General features: G+C 43.3%; 1 protein-coding gene across 1 annotated transcript in view; it reads right to left on the bottom strand.

The window, feature by feature from the left end:
* LOC110526645 (protein unc-13 homolog C-like) overlaps window positions 1-24,778 on the bottom strand; it is a 265,368-nt gene that overhangs the window by 202,022 nt on the left and 38,568 nt on the right. The window contains exons 3-7 of the mRNA XM_036981784.1: window positions 10,722-10,744; window positions 9,838-9,887; window positions 6,445-6,523; window positions 1,429-1,434; window positions 1-21 (exon numbers count right to left, since the gene is read on the bottom strand). The exon at window positions 1-21 is cut by the window's left edge and continues 51 nt beyond it. Of these exons, the coding sequence (XP_036837679.1) occupies window positions 1-21; window positions 1,429-1,434; window positions 6,445-6,523; window positions 9,838-9,887; window positions 10,722-10,744 (179 nt within the window). The remainder of the gene's footprint in view (window positions 22-1,428; window positions 1,435-6,444; window positions 6,524-9,837; window positions 9,888-10,721; window positions 10,745-24,778) is intronic.

Below are 24,778 nucleotides of genomic sequence, written 5' to 3'. Positions count from 1 at the left end.
TGCCTTTCGAGCAGCGAGAGTCTGGGATAGAGAGAGAGAAAGAGAGAGACAGAGAGAGGGGGAGTAAATAGAGAGAGAGAGAGAGAGAGATTGAGGAGGGGGGTGGGAGTAGACAGAGAGATAGAGAGAGAGGAGGAGTAGACAGAGAGGGAGAAAGAGAGAGAGGGAGAGAGGGAGAGTAAGAGAAGGACAAGGAGAGAATAAATAGATGCAACTAAGAACCATGACACAATATTAATAATCAAACAAAGTGGTTTTCTAGCACTGCAATAGGAATGTCACTGTCTTTCAGAAGCAGGGCCATGGGGGGGTCAAATACTTTCTAATGCTGTACTTGACTATCGTATCATTGTGGTGTCTGCCATAGAAATAACTGTCTATTCCTCACTTTCAGACGGTCTCTATAGTTGTAGAGCCAGAATCAGGATGCATTCCCAAGGATGCCATATTTCCTGTGTAATGTACAGTATTTTGACCCGAGCACTATGGGCGCTGCTCAAAGTAGTGCACTCTATAGGAAATAGGGTGCCATTTGGAGTCAGCACAGAGAGATTAGCCCTGTCTCTATCGAATCAGTTCAACTTTACTGCAGCAAAGAGATCAAACTCATCTTCAACTGCTAAATTAGTTTTGTTTCTGTGCATGTCTGACATGGATTCATAACTTTGTAAGATAAACAAAATGACAGAGACAGACACAGAGAGAGAGAGAGCAGGCGGGCGAGAGAGCGAGGTAGGGAGAGCGAGAGAGAGAGAGAGAGAGAGAGAGAGAGAGAGAGAGAGAGAGAGAGAGAGAGAGAGGGGAGAACCAGCACTCTCTCAGTTTGTCTGATCTGGGGCTTCTCTGTTTGTTGATTGGTTAATCTAGTTTGTTTAATCAGCCTGTGCACAGCCAGCCTTATCTATGCTCTCTCTGGCCTCTGGCTATCCTTTGGGGACACTGACGACACAGGAGAAAAAGACTACGGTGTCACAAACTAATCTTTGTCTTGTTCGCGGCCATAACAGCCAGACCAACTGAGAAGATAAGAGATGGAGCAACAAAATAATAGTCTTCATGTCCCGGCCACAACCGCCACAGACCCTCACGAAGGTAGACCTGGGTTCAAATGCTATTTGAAATCTTTCAAATATTTTGACCGTTTTCTTTAGTCTTTCTGGAGAGCAAGCTGGTCGGGGAATGGGGTTAGGAATTGTTGGACTATTCTATCGGTCCATTAAACCATGCAAGCTCAGTCAAGCACAGATCAACTATTTACAAATTATAACACAGGTCTGTCTGTCCGATTCAGACATCTCAGGATGTCTACTACAAAGAATGTACCTCTAGCGAGCTTCTTGTTCATTATCAAGGCCGTAACAATAAGTGAAGACCTTACCCAGATATATTTTGTATAATGTTATTATTTTGTAAAGGGCTTTGACTTACCATAGCCTGATGGTTTCCACAGACGCAATGAAAAGAAAAAGCAAGAGATGCAATTAGAAGCTGTCTGTCTGGCAGGCAGACATGGGCATTATCTCAAATGACACCCTATTCCCCATAAAGTGCACTACTTTGACCAGACTCTATAAGGATCTGGCCTATTGTCTATATAGTGCATTACTTTTGACCAAGTCCCACAGGGCTCTGGTCAAAAGTAGTGCACTCTTTAGGTAATAGGGTGCCAGGGCTGATATAAGTGCACTATAAAGGGAAAAGGATGCCATTTTAAATGAAGCCCTGATGTCACACAGAGAATAGCCACAGCATGGTTGAACTGAGAGATTCATTTAGAGTTCTACAGTCTATAGAATCATATTCTTTACATGCATTAAACATTACAGAATTGCACTCATGCTTGGTATTTGTAGTGTTGGTCTCGGTACATGTATAGGTCCAGGTGATTTGTTTCCTGACCACATGACCTGACCAGGAACAAAACTACAGCTAGGTATCACCGCTAGCGCCCAGAGTCTTTCCTGGTCATGTCTTATGGTCTGGGAAGAACTCCTGGCCCCATCTCTGTAGGATTAAGCATTTCATCATAATATTTCCGCTGTCACTTCTGCACGTTAGTTAGTCTGGTAGACACACCAACAGACGAACACCAAACAGGACAAACAGGTACACGCAGGTACAGGTACGTTTACAGTGACGCCAGTTGGACTTTACACCACTGACTCATACACAGTACACTAACTAACTAACATGTACATTACATGGTAACATTAATATCCACTAAACAGTGTGGAGAGTGTGGAGAGGAGATAGATAGATAAATAGATAAAGTTACATATATATCATTATACTAGGGCATTAGTAGGCAACCCTGGTCCTGGAGTGCCACAGGCGCTTCATGCTTTTGATTTAACCAACCTGCAAGACCAGGTGTGTAATGGTTTTAGGCCATCACTGAACTGATCAATTAGCTTAGTTGGTCAGGTGAGGTACCTAGTTGGAACAGAATCCTGCAGTACCTGTGGCACTCCAGGAACAGGGCTGCCGACCCCTGTGCTAGAGAAGAGCCTGGTGCCACATCTGCATGTGCTCTAGCCAACTCCCATGAAGTCTGTCGTCATGGCCACCATACACACAGTATACAGTATGTTATGTTGGCTAGAGCACATACAGGTCTGGACCAAATTGATATTAGAGGAATATAGGAAAATGCAGACATGGACAGCTGACAATATTGACTCAGTCTTTACCATCATCTAGCCCGGGGGAGGCCAATCCTTCTCCTGGAGAGCTACTGCAAGTGCAGGCTTTTGCTCCAGCCCTGCTCAAGCTAACACACCTCATTCAGCTAATCAAAGATGCAGATGAGGCAGCTGATTAGTGGAGTCAGGTGTGTTGGAGCAGAGCAGGAGTAAAAAACAGTGGGCAAAGTTGACTGATAGGATGCCATCCTTACAACCAGTTTACCAGTTTACAGTTGATCTTGTTTTATTGAAACAATTTCAAACGATTTATTCCACTGGAAAATATGTACTTGTAATATGGTTGTAATTACGTCACGCTGATTGAAATGATGTCATTACATCCAGTTTATAACCTTTCAACGAGTTTTGCCCACTGGGTAACCCAACCTAACCTCTTGATGTAAATGTGTCTTTATAGGTAGAATAAACGTGCCGACAACATTTCCCCCTTTCCTACAAGGTCGTGCCCTGCACACATTTTCGTCTGGAGGTTGGGTTGGGGAAGCCTGCATGCCCAGTAGGTCTCCAGCCAGCGGGCTGTCCGGCCCAGGTCTAGCCGTGTCTACAGCCCAGCTATGGTAAAGATCCATGGGGCATCCATGACCATGGTGTTGTGTTGGTTCAGCCATGTTTGGGGCAGCCATGGGTTCTGTAAGCAGGGGGATGTCACCTCTACATGAACCCAGAGTGTTGATGTAAGTGTAAGTGGTCAACATGCACCACTATTCTGCTCGGGTTGCTGCAGGCATTATCAAGTAACAATACAATCTGAGTCAGGCATTACTAGTACATATTAAAACCCTGAGTTCGGATGTTACTGAGTGTGGAGATATTTATGGTTAGCGAAGAAGTCATTTTAAATATGTATTTAAATGTAAATATGTTTTGCATCCCACTGTGATTGGTGGGGATCCCTCCTGTCCCAGCCAATCAGATCGCTGTTGCTGCCCTGAAGCAATCCCACAGCCAATGGCGGTCATCGACAGAGGTGAGACATGACAGGGGGGACCAATTAGAACAGTGATTACAGACTTCATCCGTGGGGTGGGGTGGGGGTGGGGGTAAAAGGTTCTTCTTACAGTGTTGCTTTTACAATGATTTAAAAGCCTCAGAACAGTTAAATCAGAAGTCAATGAAGTCCTCAGATAGATATATTTTTGGGTTGAGTTGTCAACATTTCAAATAATATTACTTAATTGTCTTGTTCGTTCAACTCCTGTTAAAATGTCAAAGTTTGGGCTTGGAGGGTTCGCCTGAAATCTGACAACTCACTGAAAAATATTCCCCATAGCTGTTATGGGTCTGTGTAAGGAATGGCAAATATCAAATATCCACTCAAAAACCCAGAAACAACAACGACAACCTCATACTCACCAAGACATTGTTGGTTATTAATTTTCATGAGAAATATGGACAAATACAGCATCAACTCATGTTCTTCACTGTGTTATAAACAGCTATCAGAAACTATATACGCCTTAAATTAACATCAAGCTAATATATTATCATTTCTACCAGATGTACTTTTTCACCAGGAATGAAATTGAAATATTGTACATGGATACTAAGAGCTCAGAGTGTGTGTTTCATAATTCCCTTGATGGTTGTTATGATCTATGTTAAAGGTTATATTGTACGTATAATATCTCAACAGGGTGGTAAGAAGTCGAACCTGATATGGAAGACAATATATGATGAATCATGAAAACAGACACTGAAGCACAAGAAAGACTTCACCAACAGTTGAACCCATCACTACTACTCATACGACTACTACTGCTACTACTACAACAACTACTACTACTACTATTACTACTACTACACTGCTACAACTACTGCTACTACTACTACTGTACTGCTAACACTACTACACTGCTGCTACTACTACTACACTGCTACTACTACTATTACTACACTGATGCTACTACTACTACTACTACTACTTCTACACTGGTACTAATAATACTAATACTACAAGTAACAATACCACTACAACAACTACTACTACTACACTGCTGCTACTACTACTATTACTACTACTACACTGGTACTAATAATACCAATACTACTAGTACTAATACCACTACAACAAGTACTACTACACTGCTACTACTACTACTACTACTATTACCACTGCTACTGCTACTACTACAACTACGACTACTACTACTACTACTACTACTACTACTACTACTACTACTACTGCTACTACTACTGCTACACTGCTACTACTACTACTAATGCTACTACTATTACTACTACTACGACACTACTGCTACTACTACTACTACTACACTACTACTACTACTACTACACTGGTACTAATAATACTAATACTACTAGTACTAGTACCACTACAACAACCGCTACTACACTGCTACTAATACTACTACTACTACACTACTACTACCACTACTACTACTACTACTACTACTACTGCTACAACTACTAATACTACTACTACTACTACACTACACTGCTACTACTACTACTACTACTACTACTACTACTGCTGCTGCTGCTGCTACTAATATACTGCTACTACTGCTGTGTCTACTAGTACTACTACTACTACTACTGATACTACTACTACACTGCTACTAGTACTACTACTACTGCTAATACAACTACCACTACCACTATTACTACTACTGCTACTAATACACTGCTACTACTGCTACTACTGCTGATACTACTACTACTCCTGCTACTACTACTACTACTACTGCTGCTGCTATTACAACTACCACTACTACTACTGCTACTACTACTATTACTACTACTAATACTACTACTACTGCTGCTGCTGCTGCTACTACTACTACTACTACTACTACTGCTGCTATTACAACTACCACCACCACTACTACTGCTACTACTACTACTACTACTACTACTGCTGCTGCTGCTGCTACTACTACTGCAACAACATCTAGTACTACAACTACTATTTACTGCCTTACTACACAAGTATTACTACCTACTAACTGAACTAACAGAGAAACCATACTACCAGGGTTGGGATCCATTACATTTCAATTCATTTAATTTAGGTGATTCACTGATATTCAAAACTAGAAAAATCCTTATTGAACACAAATAGGGAGTGAATTGGAAAGGAATTGGCGCCAACCCTATCCCAGCATGGTAGACTGCACTAACACAATGTGTCCCCCAATGTGTCCCCCAAATGGCACCCTATTCCCTTTACGATGCACTACTTTAGTTCACTATAAAGGGAAAAGGGTGCAATTTGGGATGAAGCCATTAGTAAGACTGTAGACTACTCTACCACATAATTAATATTCCATAAATTGCAATAAAGTATGGGCCTCAGTTGTCTGGGCCTCACAATATGTTCACACAAAGCAAACCGTACAGTCCCATCAATATGATCAATAACACTGCTCTCTCTTTCTCCACTAACTAACTGTATGATGACTTACAACAGGCTAGCAGTTAGATTTCACATCCAATCCGTTCCAAATAGCACCCTACTCCTTTTCTAGTGCACAACTTTTGACCAGGATCCACAGGGGACCCGTCAAAAATAGTGCACTATGTAGGGCATAGTATGCCCTTAGGGACACACTCATACTCATACAACACAGCAGACTCCAATGGCAGGCAGGGGAACAACAACACAACCCCAGCTTGTCTGGCTGGTGCTGTCGTTTCTGTAATGTAGAAACAGTCAGACAGACCCACCAACCTGCCATAATATAACTCACACAGAACCTTGTTGAGGCAGATAACTCACCAGGTCTCGGACAATAGGTAAGGTCCTCTTGCGGCGTAAATCTGGCATGCTGTCAATGCCATAAAGAATGCAGCCAGCTCTGTTGGAAGCAGACAGGTTTAAGGCCTATTAATATCATAATAATGCCGTGTAGAGGGGGCATTACCAGGCTAAACAGGGGAATGGTGATTTACAAGGGCTGGCTAACACACAAGTCATACCTCAGGCTCCTTTCTCTCCCTATAGGTTTCCCTGCTACCCTGCCTGACCAGAGGGCCCAGGCTAGGGATATTCTGGCCAGGGATATCCATGTCACTCTTTCTCTAGCTGTCTGTCTGTATGTCTCTCTCTCTCTCTCTCTCTCTCTCTCTCTCTCTCTCTCTCTCTCTCTCTCTCTCTCTCTCTCTCTCTCTCTCTCTCCGTCTGTCCGTCTGTCCGTCTGTCCGTCCGTCCGTCCGTCCGTCTGTCTGTCTGTCTGTCTGTCTCTCTCTCTTGGTGGACTGGTAAGGTAGTGTAGCAGACAGCTTCAGCAGGTGAGAGGAGACACTTGTCAAAACTGACAGGACACTACTGTGAGCTGGCGAGAGCAGCTTTAAATAGCAATGACCATGTGTGTGTGTGTGTGTGTGTGTGTGTGTGTGTAATATGTTAATGTAGGAGTCACTGTTTCTGTGCTGAAACAGACTTGTTAATGTTTGTCTGTCTGTGTGCGTGTGTGCATTCATGTGTATGGTGCAACTAACTCTCACAGTGTCACGTCAGAATTAGACGTTCATCCATGTTTCTGAGAGGCTGGGTGGAGAGAGACTGGGGGAGAGAGGCTGGGGTAGAGAGACTGGGTAGAGACACTGGGTGGAGAGACTGGAGGAGAAGGGCTGGGGAGAGAAGCTGGGTGGAAAGAGACTGGTTAGAGACACTGGGTAGAGAGACTGGAGGAGAAGGGCTGGGGAGAGAGACTGGATGAGAGAGGCTTGGGAAGAGACTGGGGAGAGAGACGATGTGAACAAAGACTGGAGCAGAGAGGCTGGCTGGAAGGAGACTGGAGGAGACCGACTGGGGGAGAGAGGTTGGGGAGATAAACTGGGGCGAGAGATTAGGGAAAGAGCCTGGGAGAGAGAGACGGTGTGGACAAAGACTGGAGCAGAGGGGCTGGCTGGAAAGAGACTGGAGGAGACCGACTGGGAGGTTGGGGTAGAGAGGTTTGGATAGAGAAACTGGGGGGAGAGACTGGGGGTGAAAGGCTGGAGGAGAGAGGCTAGGTGTAGAGCGACTGTGGGAGAGAGACTGGGGGAGAGAGACTGGGGGAGAGAGACTGGGGGAGAGACTAGGGGGAGACTGGGGGGGTGAGACTGGGGGAGAGACTGGGGAAGAAAGGCTGGAGGAGAGAGGCTGGGTGTAGAGCGACTGTGGGAGAGAGGCTGGGGGAGAGAGACTGGGGGAGAGAAACTGGGGGAGAGGCTGGGGGAAAGAAAGAGAAGCTGGGCCATGTCAGAGTCAGGACTGGGCTGTGGGAGAGAGGCTGGGTGGAGAGAAAGGGGGACTAGGGAAGACTCTAAAAAGAGCTCATACTAGAGTGTGTTGTAGATTCTGTGACAGGCTTAACAATAGTTTTCTCCTGACAATAAATATCTAGAGCATCCGTCTTGATTTTGGGACACAGACAATGACTTCCTGGTAAGTAAACACTGTATAACTGCTATAAGTTGCTAGTGCCTCTCTAGTTAAGTATAGGCTAAGTGGAGTGAAGTTTGGACTGGCTGTCTTTGGGTGGGGATGGAAGGCCTGAGGGTTCAGGACCAAATTACAGCTCTCTCCCACAAAGCTCAGATGTGTTAATCAGCTGCCCACAGAGACATTAAACAGTCTGCTTCAGCACAGAAACAATGACTCATACATCAACACACACACATAGAGAGACAGAAACACACACACACACAGTCAAGCGAGCAAGCACGCAGCACAAACAAACAAACACACAGACACGCAGTACATCAATACACATACTATGTGTGTAGTATGTCAGCCAATGATGGAATGAGTGAGAGAGAGAGACAGAGAGAGAGAGAGAGAGAGAGAGAGAGGAAGAGAGAGAGGAAGAGAGAGAGAGGAAGAGAGAGAGAGAGGAAGAGAGAGAGAGAGGAAGAGAGAGAGAGAGGAAGAGAGAGAGAGGAAGAGAGAGAGAGAGGAAGAGAGAGAGAGGAAGAGAGAGAGAGAGAGGAAGAGAGAGAGAGGAAGAGAGAGAGAGAGGAAGAGAGAGAGAGAGAGAGAGAGAGAGAGAGGAAGAGAGAGAGAGACAGAGAGAGAGAGAGAGAGAGAGAGAGAGAGAGAGAGGGAGGAAGAGAGAGAGAGAGAAACAGAGAGAAACAGAGAGAGAGAGAGAGAGAGAGAGAGAGGAAGAGAGAGAGACAGAGGAAGAGAGAGAGAGAAAGAGAGAGAGAGGAAGAGAGAGAGCGGAAGAGAGAGAGAGAGAGGAAGAGAGAGAAACAGAGAAACAGAGAGAGAGAGAGAGAGAGAGAGAGAGAGAGAGAGAGAGAGAGAGAGAGAGAGAGAGAGAGAGAGAGAGAGAGAGAGAGAGAGAGAAAGTTGACGGGTGAATAATCTGAATGATCTGAAGAACAAATGTACAAGTTAGGGAGAAGGAATAGAATCAAAACAGTCCTACCAATCTAGAGCAGACCCAGACCCAGACCAAGGGTTGGTGTTCTGCTAAAGCAGAATTGTATTTATTTTAACAATATAGGGAGCATCCCAAGTGGCACCCTACACTCTCAGAAAAAAGGCTTTCAAAAGTGTTCTTCGGCTGTCCCGATAGGTGAACCCTTTTTGGTTCCAAGTAGAACCCTTTCCATGTAAAACCCTTTCTGTGGAAAGAGTTTTACATGGGACCCAAAAGATTTCTACCTAGAACCAAAAAGGGTTCTTCAAATAGTTCTCCTATGGGGACAGCTGAAGAACGCTTTTAGGTTTTAGATAGCACCTTTTTATCTAAGAATGTATTCCTTATACAGTGGACTACTTTTGTCGAGGGCCCATATGGCTCTGGTCAAAAGTAGTGCATTATGGAATAGGGTGGCATTTGGGACACCCCCCTAGATACACACCTCTCGTAGAACATTGAAGTGCTTTAATTTACAAATTCAGTTTGTTCATGGACAGAAGATTAACTGTCAAACACCGATTTGAATATAGTTGCTCTCTTGCAGCTGTACGGCTGCATGGTTGTGGAAAGAAATAACTATTTTAGCTACGCAGACTTTGGGAAACCTTCCATGGTTAGTCGATGCGAATGTCCCAAATGGTACCATATTCCCTATATAGTACACTACTTTTGACCAGAGCTAGTAGGTCTCTGATCAAAAGTAGTACACTATATAGGAAATAGGGTGCCATTTGGGACAGTCAGAAGTCACTCACCCTCCGACAGCCTGTAGGCCCAGTACTTTGGGATCCAGCACATTGAGAGGCTGCAGAGAGAAGAGAATCACACAGCTAAACATACTGTGGCATGGAACCATTCACAAATAGGAGGTGAGGCAACACAAACACACACACACACACACACAGCAAACACACACACATAGCAAACACACAAAAGCCCAATTTGGAAAAGTACTGTCCATCTGGAGGTCAGATCAGGACAGAAGTATTAAAGAAATAAACTACAGAGGGAGGAGAGTTGAAGCAGTGTGTGTGTGTGTATGTGTGTGTGTGTGTGTGTGTGTGTGTGTGTGTGTGTGTGTGTGTGTGTGTGTGTGTGCGTGTGCGTGTGCGTGTGCGTGTGTGTGTGTGTAGGCTAAGTAGACCACAGAGGCAGGGAATGGAGATCCCCCTCAGGGCAAGTTGAGAATTATTCCATTTCAATGTGATTTCCTGAGCTGGTATTCAACACTAAGACAATAGAATGTGTCGTTCGTGGTGCTCAGGGCCACAATTTGTTTTATAACACTTCATCCTCTCTGATCCCTTCCCCACCTAAACACAAACACACACACAAAACAAACATACATTTGGAAATGGACGCAAGCACACACAGAATCGACGCACACACGTGCACACAGACACACAGATACACACACACACACAGTACTGAATACAAGACGTTACCACCCAAATCATTCAGAAAAAGAAGGGATAGAGAAACATAAACAATCAACAGTAAATGTCCACAAGGAACATGTAGCACTTTCAAATGCAACTATGACATGGTCACACACACGCACCTACGCACACACACACACGGATGGAAGGAGGGAAATCATGTGGGTCTACATGAATTTGATTAAACAATGATTTTAAACCTTGTTGTGTGGTGGAGGTTTTTCTGAAAAGAGAAAGAAGGAAAGAAGCATAGGAAGTTAGACAGGAGCTTCTTAAACAGTCTGAACTTAGATACAATAATACAGTATATGTGGTTCTGTCTCTAAATACATACAGTATTATACATGTGTACAGTCCCCATAACTAGATACAATACTATGTGTTTATGTCTCTAAATACATACAGTATTATACATGTGTAAAGTCCCATGACTAGATACAATACTAAGTGTTTATGTCTATAAATACATACAATATTATACATGTGTACAGTCCCATAACTAGATACAATACTGTGGTTCTGTCTCTAAATACATACAGTATTATATATGTGTAAAGTCCCATAACTAGATACAATACTGTGGTTCTGTCTCTAAATACATACAGTATTATATATGTGTAAAGTCCCATAACTAGATACAATACTGTGGTTCTGTCTCTAAATACATACAGTATTATACATGTGTACAGTCCCATAACTAGATACAATACTGTGGTTCTGTCTCTAAATACATACAGTATTATAAATGTGTACAGTCCCATAACTAGATACAATACTATGTTGTTCAGTTTGGTCTCTAGCATGAGTTCAGTTCCTAACAGAATAGACAGAGTACTAGATATAGTACTACATGTAGCACTATAAGAACCAGTACTATAGATGTTGTTCAGTTCAGTCTCTAACATGAGTTCAGTTCCTACCAGAATAGATAGAGTACTAGATATAGTACTACATGTAGCACTATATGATCCAGTACTATAGATGTGGTTCAGTTCAGTCTCTAACATGAGTTCAGTTAAGTCTCTAACACGAGTTCAGTTCCTAACAGAATAGATAGAGTACTAGATATAGTACTACATGTAGCACAATAAGAACCAGTACTATAGATGTGGTTCAGTTCAGTCTCTTACTACAGGACATAGATACAGCCATATCTGGTGGTAGTCCTGTTGCTAAGTTACTAGAGCTTTGTGATTTATGTCTATAAATGAAAAGCGCTCTACAAATGCAATTTATTATTATTATTATCATTATTATTATTATCATTAGCATCAACGCCAAAGTCGGAGGTTTAATTCCTGCAGGGGTCACATACGCATAATAAAAATACATGCACTCACTGGAATGGAAATCCCTTTGGATAAAACATCTGCTAAATTAAAGTGGTATATAGGGATAAACATATTTCAGTGCTAGAGATGTTTCAGTACAATATTTTTTACTTCAGTTTTTCCCAACAAATTTATACAGACAGAGACAGTCAGTTTGTGCCGGAGGGATAGTAACTGTGAATAGACACACTGTAACACATGGAAATAATCCACTTTCTGCCCGATACAATGTACAATAGAAATACCTATGTACAATATACTGAATTAGCTGGAGTCACACCAATGTACAATGTACTGAAATAACTAGAGTCATACCAATATACCATGTACTATATGGAGAAATGACAATACAATACACGAATACATGGACTGATACTGTAAGTTATTTAGCAGATGTGAACTCTGACATTCTGTTAGACATAGTTTTGATGATAGTGTTTTTAATAATGCAGTGCACTGCATATTTAACTGACAGAAAATTATTGGCGGTGGACAGCAGTACTCTAACCCAATGATAACTTTTATGTCTCTCCATAACCCTAAAGTAAACTACAAACTTCATTTAAATAAACAGGGCTACACCGGAGAGTGTCCTAGGTGTTGAACCGTTGATGATAATGTTGTAGTCTTAAAGAGATAGCGCTACACAGTACAGGGCAGTGTAAGGACTTCACTATTGTTCTGCCACTGATAAGTGTCAGCATAATCAAGATCAAATACTGCCACGCATAAAAAACAACACTCGGTGATATACTAGGGCTAAGTCCTACAGCAACATTGACAGAGAGGTAGTGATACATTGTTGCATCCCATTGCCACCCTATTTCCTATATAGTGCACTGCTTTTGGTCAGGGCCCATAGGTGCCAATTGGGATGCAGTCACTGTGTGAACTAGCATTGTTTACAGAAGGCAGGTCAGCGCTAGCTGCCACTGAGAGACCTCTGTCATCACTGTACAAGGAAACCCCAGACTCTGAACACACTAGCAAACTATAGATCAGGAAAGAGTTCAAACATAACAATGGAAATGCCATGGAAACGCCACACAAATCTCCTCATTGCTGCCCATCAAAGTTAGCCTATACATTTAAGCTATTGTTTAGTTAAGTATATTTAGCACTATTGTGGTAAAAATGAGCATACAATGTTTGTATGTGTGTCAACCCCATTACATGTTAATGTCATTGTCACCAATCAACTAAATTACATATAAAAATGACTGCAAATACCACCACCAATTTCTATATGGCTAGCTTATCGAAACGGGAGTCGGCATTTAGCATATTGTTTTTCTAAACCTGAAAGGACAACTTCGAAATATTATGCGGCATGCAAATCAGATTGTATTAACCACATTGTGGGCCTGTTAGAACACATAAATCATTACAAATTTGACTAATATCCACTTTGTTAAATCATCTTTTTTGAATGGGTGCCAATGACAGCATCCTTGTTCTATCCGCCATGGTCTGCCTTCCATTGATCTCTTCAGCACATGTAAAGAATACATTTTCAAACAACCTGCTAGCCCCAACACTGGCCTCAATGTACCTCTTTAGCCATGTTAAGATCAGTGAAGCTACTATGATAGGTACAGCTACTGTAACATAGGAAAAACGAATGCAGATCTGCCAAGTATACAGGTACAGCTAAGATATAGTAGGTGCAGAAAATCTAGATACAGCTCAAATACAATTGGTCTAGCAGCAAATCTGGAAACATAGCACAGCTAGCATAGGTACAGCTAAGATGCAGGAAATCTAGGTGCCACTCAAAGCTAAGGCAAATCTGGGTAAGTTCTAGCAAGGTCCAGCTGTGCCACTGAGACACAGAATACAAAGACGTTTTAAAAGGTTATAAAAAATACCCACTTAAATCACTGGAAAGGAAATAAAACATAATCGATTTCAAAGAGGAAAGCTGGTTATGTTGTCAGCAACCTCATTGAGATAACAGTAAATCCAGCTAGTCAGATGCAGAGGAACACTTATGGTCACACAGGGCATTGATCCGAAGTCAGTGAAGCAACTCGCCTGCTGCAAGCTAACAGTTTAACTAGGAGGCAAGCTGCAAGCTAACCATCACCAAGCACGACCCCTCCAAACACCTCTAATTGTACACAGTTTGCAGCAGGCATAAAGGTGTAGTGAAATGCTTGCATACTAGCCTCAACATTGCAGTACAATGTCAATAACAATCAAAAGTCACACAAAAATAGTGACTTAAGTAATTAGAGTAAAGTAGCATGCATAGTAATAAAACAGATATGTACACAATAGGATAAACAGTATAAATTATGAATATGCTAAGTATGACTGTGTTACAAATATAAAGTGGATAATGTCTTGGTCGCACAGTTGAATAAATAGACTATAATACAACAGAGCATGGTCACAGAGGGCATTGATCCAAAGTCAGTGAAGCAGCTAGCCTGCTGTGAGCTAACAGTTTAACTAGGAGGCCTGCAAGCTAACCATCAACAAGCACTGACCCTCCCCTGCAAGCTAACAATAAATCAAATCAAATCAAATTTAAAGCTAACGATTCCAAAACTACTACCTTATAGACCCAAGTGTAAGGGGATAAAGAATATGTACATAAAGATATATGAATGAGTGATGGTACAGAGCGGCATAAGCAAGATACAGTGGATGGTATTGAGTGCAGTATATTCATATGAGATGAGTATGTATACAAAGTGGCATAGTTAAAGTGGCTAGTGATACATGTATTACATAAAGATGCAGTAGATGATATAGAGTACAGTATATACATATACATATGAGATGAATAATGTAGGGTATGTAAACATTATATTAAGTAGCATTGTTTAAAGTGGCTAGTGATATATTTTACATCATTTCCCATCAATTGCCATTATTAAAGTGGCTGGAGTTGAGTCAGTGTGTTGGCAGCAGCCACTCAATGTTAGTGGTGGCTGTTTAACAGTCTGATGGCCTTGAGATAGAAGCTGTTTTTCAGTCTCTCGGTCCCAGCTTTGATGCACCTGTACTGACCTCGCCTTCTGGATGATAACGGGGTGAACAGGCAGTGGCTCGGGTGGTTGTTGTCCTTGATGATCTTTATGGCCTTCCTGTGACATCGGGTGGTGTAGGTGTCCTGGAGGGCAGGTAGTTTGCCCCCGGTGATGCGTTGTGCAGACCTCACTACCCTCTGGAGAGCCTTACGGTTGTGGGAGGAGCAGTTGCCGTACCAGGCGGTGATACAGCCCGACAGGATGCTCTCGATTGTGCATCTGTAGAAGTTTGTGAGTGCTTTTGGTGACAAGCCAAATTTCTTCAGCCTCCTGAGGTTGAAGAGGCGCTGCTGCGCCTTCTTCACGATGCTGTCTGTGTGGGTGGACCAATTCAGTTTGTCTGTGATGTGTACGCCGAGGAACTTAAAACTTACTACCCTCTCCACTACTGTTCCATCGATGTGGATAGGGGGGTGTTCCCTCTGCTGTTTCCTGAAGTCCACAATCATCTCCTTAGTTTTGTTGACGTTGAGTGTGAGGTTATTTTCCTGACACCACACTCCGAGGGCCCTCACCTCCTCCCTGTAGGCCGTCTCGTAGTTGTTGGTAATCAAGCCTACCACTGTTGTGTCGTCCGCAAACTTGATGATTGAGTTGGAGGCGTGCGTGGCCACGCAGTCGTGGGTGAACAGGGAGTACAGGAGAGGGCTCAGAACGCACCCTTGTGGGGCCCCAGTGTTGAGGATCAGCGGGGTGGAAATGTTGTTGCCTACCCTCACCACCTGGGGGCGGCCCGTAAGGAAGTCCAGTACCCAGTTGCACAGGGCGGGGTTGAGACCCATGGTCTCGAGCTTGATGACGAGCTTGGAGGGCACTATGGTGTTAAATGCCGAGCTGTAGTCGATGAACAGCATTCTCACATAGGTATTCCTCTTGTCCAGATGGGTTAGGGCAGTGTGCAGTGTGGTTGAGATTGCATCGTCTGTGGACCTATTTGGGCGGTAAGCAAATTGGAGTGGGTCTAGGGTGTCAGGTAGGGTGGAGGTGATATGGTCCTTGACTAGTCTCTCAAAGCACTTCATGATGACGGAAGTGAGTGGTAGTCGTTTAGCTTAGTTACCTTAGCTTTCTTGGGAACAGGAACAATGGTGGCCCTCTTGAAGCATGTGGGAACAACAGACTGGGATAGGGATTGATTGAATATGTCCGTAAACACACCAGCCAGCTGGTCTGCGCATGCTCTGAGGGCGCGGCTGGGGTTGCCGTCTGGGCCTGCAGCCTTGCGAGGGTTGACACGTTTAAATGTTTTCCTCACGTCGGCTGCAGTGAAGGAGAGTCCGCATGTTTTAGTTGCGGGCCGTGTCAGTGGCACTGTATTGTCCTCAAAGCGGGCAAAAAAGTTATTTAGTCTGCCTGGGAGCAAGACATCCTGGTCCGTAACGGGGCTGGTTTTCTTTTTGTAATCCGTGATTGACTGTAGACCCTGCCACATACCTCTTGTGCCTGAGCCGTTGAATTGAGATTCTACTTTGTCTCTATACTGATGCTTAGCTTGTTTGATTGCCTTGCGGAGGGAATAGTTACACTGTTTGTATTCGGTCATGTTTCCGGTCACCTTGCCCTGATTAAAAGCAGTTGTTCGGGCTTTCAGTTTCACACGAATGCTGACATCAATCCACGGTTTCTGGTTTGGGAATGTTTTAATCGTTGCTATGGGAACGACATCTTCAACGCACGTATCCCAGTCCACGTGATGGAAGCAGTCTTGGAGTGTGGAATCAGATTGGTCGGACCAGCGTTGAACAGACCTCAGCATGGGAGCTTCTTGTTTTAGTTTCTGTCTGTAGGCAGGGATCAACAAAATGGAGTCGTGGTCACCTTTTCCGAAAGGAGAGCGGGGCAGGGCCTTATATGCGTCGCGGAAGTTAGAATAGCAATGATCCAAGGTTTTTCCAGCCCTGGTTGCGCAATCGATATGCTGATAAAATTTAGGGAGTCTTGTTTTCAGATTAGCCTTGTTAAAATCCCCAGCTACAATGAATGCAGCCTCCGGATATATGGATTCCAGTTTGCAAAGAGTCAAATAAAGTTCGTTCAGAGCCATCGATGTGTCTGCTTGGGGGGGAATATATACGGCTGTGATTATAATCGAAGAGAATTCCCTTGGTAGATAATGCGGTCGACATTTGATTGTGAGGAATTCTAAATCAGGTGAACAGAAGGACTTGAGTTCCTGTATGTTGTTGTGGCCACACCATGTCACGTTAACCATGAAGCATACGCCCCCGCCCCTCTTCTTACCAGAAAGATGTTTGTTTCTGTCTGCGCAATGCGTGGAGAAACCAGCTGGCTGCACCGACTCCGATAGCGTCTCTCCAGTGAGCCATGTTTCCGTGAAGCAAAGAACGTTACAGTCTCTGATGTCCCTCTGGAATGCTACCCTTGCTCGGATTTCATCAACCTTGTTGTCAAGAGACTGGACATTGGCGAGAAGAATGCTAGGGAGTGGTGCACAATGTGCCCGTCTCCGGAGTCTGACCAGAAGACCGCTCCGTTTCCCCCTTTTACGAAGTCGTTTTTTTGGGTCGCCGGCTGGGATCCATTCCGTTGTCCTGGGTGAAAGGCAGAATACAGGATCCGCTTCGCGAAAGTCATATTCTTGGTCGTACTGATGGTGAGTTGACGCTACTCTTATGTTCAGTAGTTCTTCTCGACTGTATGTAATGAAACCTAAGATGACCTGGGGTACCAATGTAAGAAATAACACGTAAAAAAACAAAAAACTGCATAGTTTCCTAGGAACGCGAAGCGAGGCGGCTATCTCTGTCGGCGCCGGTAGTGCCAATGCAGTATGACCAGCAGCTAGCCTTCTGCAGGCTAACAATACAGTATGACCAGCAGCTAGCCTTGATGCAGGCTAACTATACAGTATGACCAGCAGCTAGCCTTTTGCAGGCTAACAATACCGTATGACCAGCAACTAGCCTTGATGCAGGCTAACAATACAGTATGACCAGCAGCTAGCCTTCTGTAGGCTAACAATACAGTATGACCAGCAGCTAGCATTGATGCAGGCTAACAATATAGTATAACTAGCAGCTAGCCTTCTGCAGGCAAACAATATAACCAGAAGATAGCTTTCCTGGTAACAATACATAATGACCAGCAGCTAGCCTTCTGTAGGCTAACAATACATAATGACCAGCAGCTAGCCTTCTGCAGGCTAACAATACATAATGGCCAGCAGCTAGCCATCTTCAGGCTAACAATATAACCAGAAGCTAGCCGTCTTCAGGCTAACAATATAACCAGAAGATAGCTTTCCTGGTAACAATACATAATGGCCAGCAGCTAGCCATCTTCAGGCTAACAGTATAACCAGAAGCTAGCCGGCTTCAGGCTAGTAATATAATCAGGTGCTGAAGCACTTCCCATTAGGAGCCTTGTTTCCAGTCATAGATTTAAAGGCATTGGATTGGTTTAAAAATTGGCTGGAGGGAGTCCATGATGGGAAGTGTGCAATTCAACACTTCGTAATAGTCTTCTGCAGGCTGACAATATAACCAGGTAGGCCTACTGACCCTTCCTACCAAGGTCTGTGAGGCTGGGCCTCAATACCAACACACAAATGATTAGAAAAAGTAACAGCGAGAGGGGTGAGAGGGGGGAACGAGAATAATAGAGGAAGAGAGAGAAGGGAGCGAGGGGAGAGAAAGAGAGAGGAGGGAAGTGAGAGAGAGGAAGAGAAAATAAGAGAAAGAAAAGAGGGAGAGAAGAGAGTCATCTCATGACTCATCACACGTTCTCACGCTGATGACATTTAACATAATAATGATATTACAGAAACCATGATAAAGCAATGAAACAGATTCAGTGCACCATTGCATTAGTTATCACTGGCGTACCGGACACCACCTTGTGGGACCTCCCGCACAAGGCAGGAGGTCCCATAAGCTCTGGGGACCATTGCACCTGTCATCGATGTCATTTTGACAGTAACCCTCCAAAAATTAATTCAGCAACTTTTTAATTTTACAATTTTTACTATGTTCTAGGAAGCTAAGTGTTTGTTTCTTGGGCTTCAGGAATGTGACTGAAAAAGTGCCTCAGGCCTTGAAAAGAAAGCATTTAACTGACTGCAAGTATAAGGGGATATCGGTGAACAAATGTTGTGGTCAAGGCTACGAAGGTGCCAGTGTAATGAGTGGAGCTTACTCAGGTGTTCAAAAGCTCATTTCAGACCGAAAGCCTAATGCTTCTTAGTAGGTCTTTATGAGTTTTAGCTTAGAAAACAATCTCTCTGCAGTAGTAACAGTCACAGGAATAGTAAAAACAGCATGATTGCCATAGCAACATCAGGTAAACTGCAGGGGGAGTGGTGTTTCAAATACAGCAGTTCTGCAACATCTTTGAGCCTCTCATTATCCTTAATTGCCGGCCTCAACACGTTACGAAAAGAGATTTACTGCGTAAGAAGCTCTGGGGACAAGAAATCTGGATACAGGACAGTCAATAAATTGCCAGATGCAAACAAATTGTCATCTTTAACAGACAACAGTTCTTGAGGGCTTGAACAAAAAAAGCGGTTTTCGCTTTCATTCATACTATAGTGAACCTGCGTTTGAGTTGTGGGGTTTCAATATCAACAGTCCCTTATCTCTGGTATATCTTGGCATGCATCATTCAAGACTAAGTTTAAATTGTGTGCAACACAATGGAAATGCAGAATAATGGAAAATGTCTCAGGAAAGACTGTCTAGGTTGGCAATACTCAGTATGGAAAACAGTCCACAACCTAGACGTACAGGTAAAAACATTTGCACACAAATAAGGAGGACTTCAGGAGATCAGGGGAGTGTTTCAAGTTTGATTTCATTTGTTTTAATTTAATCTACCTTGAATATTGCAGCCCATTTGTGTAGGCTATTAGCCAGACAAAAGTTCACCAATAAATAGTGGCTGAATTTATCCTCAAGTCGACTTATTTTTTCCTAATTGTTAGATCATTTTATGTGTAATTTGTATAAAATATTTTGTATAAATACAGTGCCTTGCGAAAGTATTCGGCCCCCTTGAACTTTGCGACCTTTTGCCACATTTCAGGCTTCAAACATAAAGATATAAAACTGTATTTTTTTGTGAAGAATCAACAACAAGTGGGACACAATCATGAAGTGGAACGACATTTATTGGATATTTCAAACTTTTTTAACAAATCAAAAACTGAAAAAATGGGCGTGCAAAATTATTCAGCCCTTTAACTTTCAGTGCAGCAAACTCTCTCCAGAAGTTCAGTGAGGATCTCTGAATGATCCAATGTTGACCTAAATGACTAATGAGGATAAATACAATCCACCTGTGTGTAATCAAGTCTCCGTATAAATGCACCTGCACTGTGATAGTCTCAGAGGTCCGTTAAAAGCGCAGAGAGCATCATGAAGAACAAGGAACACACCAGGCAGGTCCGAGATACTGTTGTGAAGAAGTTTAAAGCCGGATTTGGATACAAAAAGATTTCCCAAGCTTTAAACATCCCAAGGAGCACTGTGCAAGCGATAATATTGAAATGGAAGGAGTATCAGACCACTGCAAATCTACCAAGACCTGGCCGTCCCTCTAAACTTTCAGCTCATACAAGGAGAAGACTCATCAGAGATGCAGCCAAGAGGACCATGATCACTCTGGATGAACTGCAGAGATCTACAGCTGAGGTGGGAGACTCTGTCCATAGGACAACAATCAGTCGTATATTGCACAAATCTTTCCTTTATGGAAGAGTGGCAAGAGGAAAGCCATTTCTTAAAGATATACATAAAAAGTGTTGTTTAAAGTTTGCCACAAGCCACCTGGGAGACACACCAAACATGTGGAAGAAGGTGCTCTGGTCAGATGAAACCAAAATTGAACTTTTTGGCAACAATGCAAAACGTTATGTTTGGCGTAAAAGCAAAAAAGCTTGTCAAACTGTCAAACATGGTGGTGGCAGCATCATGGTTTGGGCCTGCTTTTCTTCAGCAGGGACAGGGAAGATGGTTAAAATTGATGGGAAGATGGATGGAGCCAAATACTGGACCATTCTGGAAGAAAACCTGATGGAGTCTGCAAAAGACCTGAGACTGGGACGGAGATTTGTCTTCCAACAAGACAATGATCCAAAACATAAAGCAAAATCTACAATGGAATGGTTCAAAAATAAACATATCCAGGTGTTAGAATGGCCAAGTCAAAGTCCAGACCTGAATCCAATCGAGAATCTGTGGAAAGAACTGAAAACTGCTGTTCACAAATGCTCTCCATCCAACCTCACTGAGCTCGAGCTGTTTTGCAAGGAGGAATGGGAAAAAATCTCTCGATGTGCAAAAGTCTCTCGATGTGCAAAACTGATAGAGACATACCCCAAGCGACTTACAGCTGTAATCGCAGCAAAAGGTGGCGCTACAAAGTATTAACTTAAGGGAGCTGAATAATTTTGCACGCCCAATTTTTCAGTTTTTGATTTGTTAAAAAATCTTTGTTGAAATATGAAATATTTGTTGAAATATCCAATAAATGTCGTTCCACTTCATGATTGTGTCCCACTTGTTGTTGATTCTTCACAAAAAAATACAGTTTTATATCTTTATGTTTGAAGCCTGAAATGTGGCAAAAGGTCGCAAAGTTCAAGGGGGCCGAATACTTTCGCAAGGCACTGTAGCAGCTAAATATGGTATTTAGCGATAGACAGTTCACTGCATAAGGAAACTTTCCCTAGTAAGCTAGTGTTTTGAGGGTAATTGACTGTATTATTTGGCAATAATAGGCTGGTTTTACGCACAACTACTTTCTATCCAAGCTGGGAGAAAGTGCGAGGACGTGCAGGTTCAAGTAGCATATACAGGATCGTTATATTGGTAGCTGATTAGTATGCTGTGGCATCAAACTTTTATCTTATAATCTGAAAAGCTAGAATTTCCAACTTTAATTACTGAACAAGTAATTACATTATTTCCACCAGCCAGCAGTTTAAAAATGGCAGCATTGCGATACCATGCATAGCTTTGTGAAATGTTAGGTTTAACATGAGAAAATGGAGGGGGGGGCAACTCCGATCTTGCAGGGGGTCCAGAGAAACTGTGTTATGCCAGTGCTAGTTATGGACAGTAGTCTAGTACGCCCTGTCAGTCTGAATGCTTGTAGGATCTGTGGAGTGGTCGTACATGGTAGAAGTAGTGGCTATGTCCATAAATCTGTAGCTACTAGAAATTCAAGTGGGGCCTGCCCAGAATCAGTGGTATCCCATAGGCTGCAGCACTCAAACTCTCTGCATCATGTAACACCATCACTAAAGGAGTCCAATTGCATTTGGGATGCTTCCTCTTGTGTTGTGGCTGTGGCAGACCGATGCAGGGAGACGGACTCAAAGCCTCAGCCATTTCCAGTGAGAGAGAAAGACAAAGTCAAAGCTATACAGCCATTTTCCGGGAAGGGAGAGAGAGGGACTCAGAACTACAGCCATTCTCAAGGAGGGAGGAAGACGCTCCACGTTAGCTCAGAATCTCTGTTGATAATCCCTCCCACAGCCTAAACCACTGGAACGTCTGCTGCAAGGGACAGACTGGGACCAGAAATCCAAACATACCAGCCAATTTTTACCTTGAGGCCCCCATTATTAGCCAAATATGAATAATTTTGCGCATAAAAACCAAATTTAGACCGGCCAACTTGGCTATAGATGGATCAGCCCATCTAGCATTTGCCTGACTGTCCTGTGGCTAGTTAGTTTCTGACTACTGCAGATCTGGAGCCAGGGCAGAGCCACAGAGCCAGTCAACTAAGAGTATTGGTATTTGAACAGCAATCTAGGCCTAGAGTTACAACAATTAACATAACAACACAACTCCCTCTCCTGCTTTCCACTTTTTTTGCGTCTTTTATATATAGACGCTTATAGAATGTGGCACAGTGTGCCAGGACCAGGGTCTGCCTTTCTCTGCCTCTCCCAGGAGAAACCATCCGCAGCCAACAGTGGCAGCAGTAGTAGTTGAAAGAGGCTACAGTACACTACCATACAAAACTCATATAAATATTTTAAGCAAGGCTGACCTGGTTAGAGAATGCCCTTGGGAGCCCAAATTAGCATCTCAATACAGGAATGGCAGCTGTAACACTAACACTAACAATAGCAGTGTTAGTAGCAATAGCTGTAGCTGTAAGTAGCTGTAGCTGTATTCATGCATGTACAGTATAGTCCGTAGCTGTAGAAATAAAAATAGATTAGGCTCTAGCAATTGCTAAATACATTTTAATTACCAATATAAATAGATGTAGCAATGACAACATAACTAGAAACAGAATTAGTGATAGCAATAGAATAAACAATAGCAAAATAACTAGCAAAAGCAAAATAACTAGCAATGACAAAATAACAAGTAATAACAACAGCAGCAGCATTAGCTGTAGCTGTAGCCATATCTGAACTGGGTAAAATACAAGTGTCTAATACTTTACAATGCTTGAAGTGTGTTTGTTTTAGCTTGCCTGGTAATGAAACCAATTACCAAGGAATAGTGCCCAAGTGCAAAGTAGATCACGTCTTTGAAAATATGTACTGTATGTATTTATATTTAATATAATGTATCTATAATAAAGGGGTATGTTGTGTCCTACATACCTTACATAATATATAGGTGTGAGTATGCTGTATCCATTAGCCTATACTGTATATTTCATTTAGCGTGAGTTCATTGTATCCAATATAATGTGTACATGATCTACTGCTGTAACTGTGTGTGTGTGTTTGTGTGTGTTTGTGTGCGTGTGTGTGTGTGTGTGTGTGTGTGTGTGTGTGTGTGTATGTGTGCGTGTGTATGCTGTGCTGTGAGTGTAGCTGTGCACTATAGCTGCTACCACATGTAGGTCAAGAGCTTGTTCAATTAAACAAGAGACAGGCCCCGCCATAGCTCTGATTTAAAAACCTTTCTTCATTCCACTTAAAACAGTTCATTGTTTGCTTCACTAAATGTCACGCCCTGGCTTTAGTATTCTGTGTTTTCTTTATTATGTTGGTTAGGCCAGGGTGTGACATGGGTGATTTATGTGTCTTGTTTTGTCTAGGGGTTTTGTAGTCTATGGTGTTGTGTTCAGTTGAGTGTTCTAGGTAAGTCTATGGTTGCCTGGAGTGGTTCTCAATCAGAGGCAGGTGTTTATCGTTGTCTCTGATTGGGAACCATATTTAGGCAGCCATATTCTTTAGGTATCTTGTGGGAGATTGTTCCTGTCTCTGTGTTTTGCACCAGTTAGGTCTGTTTCGGTTTTTCAACGTTAATTATTTTAAATATAGTTTTCATGTTTTCATCTTTCATTAAAGATGTTTATAAATAACAACGCTGCATTTTGGTCCTCCTCTCCTTCCCAGGAAGAAAACCGTTACAGAATCACCCACCACAACAGGACCAAGCGGCGTGGTGACAGGCAGTGGTAGCAGGAGCAGCACAAGGAGGAATGGACATGGGATGATGTGTTGGACGGCAAGGGTTGCTACACATGGGAGGAGATCCTGGCGGGAAAGGATCGCCTCCCATGGGAACAGGTGGTGGCAGCTAGGAGAGCAGAGGCAGCCGGAGAGAGGAGCCATCGATACGAGGGAACACGGCTGGCAAGGAAGCCCTAGAGTCAGCCACAAAAATGTATTGGGAGGGGCACACAGGAAGTGTGGCGAAGCCAGGTAGGAGACCTGCGCCAACTTCCTCTGCTTACTGGGGGGCGAGAGAGACCGGGCAGGCACCGTGTTATAATGTGGAGCGCATGGTGTCCCCAGTGCGGGTGCATAGCCCGGTGCGGTACATACCAGCTCCCCGTATCGGCCGGGCTAGAGGTGGCATCGAGCCAAATGCCATGAAGCCGGCTCTACGCATCTGGTCTCCAGTGCGTCTCCTTGGGCCGGCGTACATGGCACCAGCCTTGCGCACG

This window comes from Oncorhynchus mykiss, chromosome 6 (genome assembly GCF_013265735.2).
Source record: "Oncorhynchus mykiss isolate Arlee chromosome 6, USDA_OmykA_1.1, whole genome shotgun sequence".
Classification (NCBI taxonomy): Eukaryota; Metazoa; Chordata; class Actinopteri; order Salmoniformes; family Salmonidae; genus Oncorhynchus; species Oncorhynchus mykiss.
Note: the sequence above shows the minus strand (reverse complement) of the source record. Positions and strands in the feature narration are given on the sequence as shown.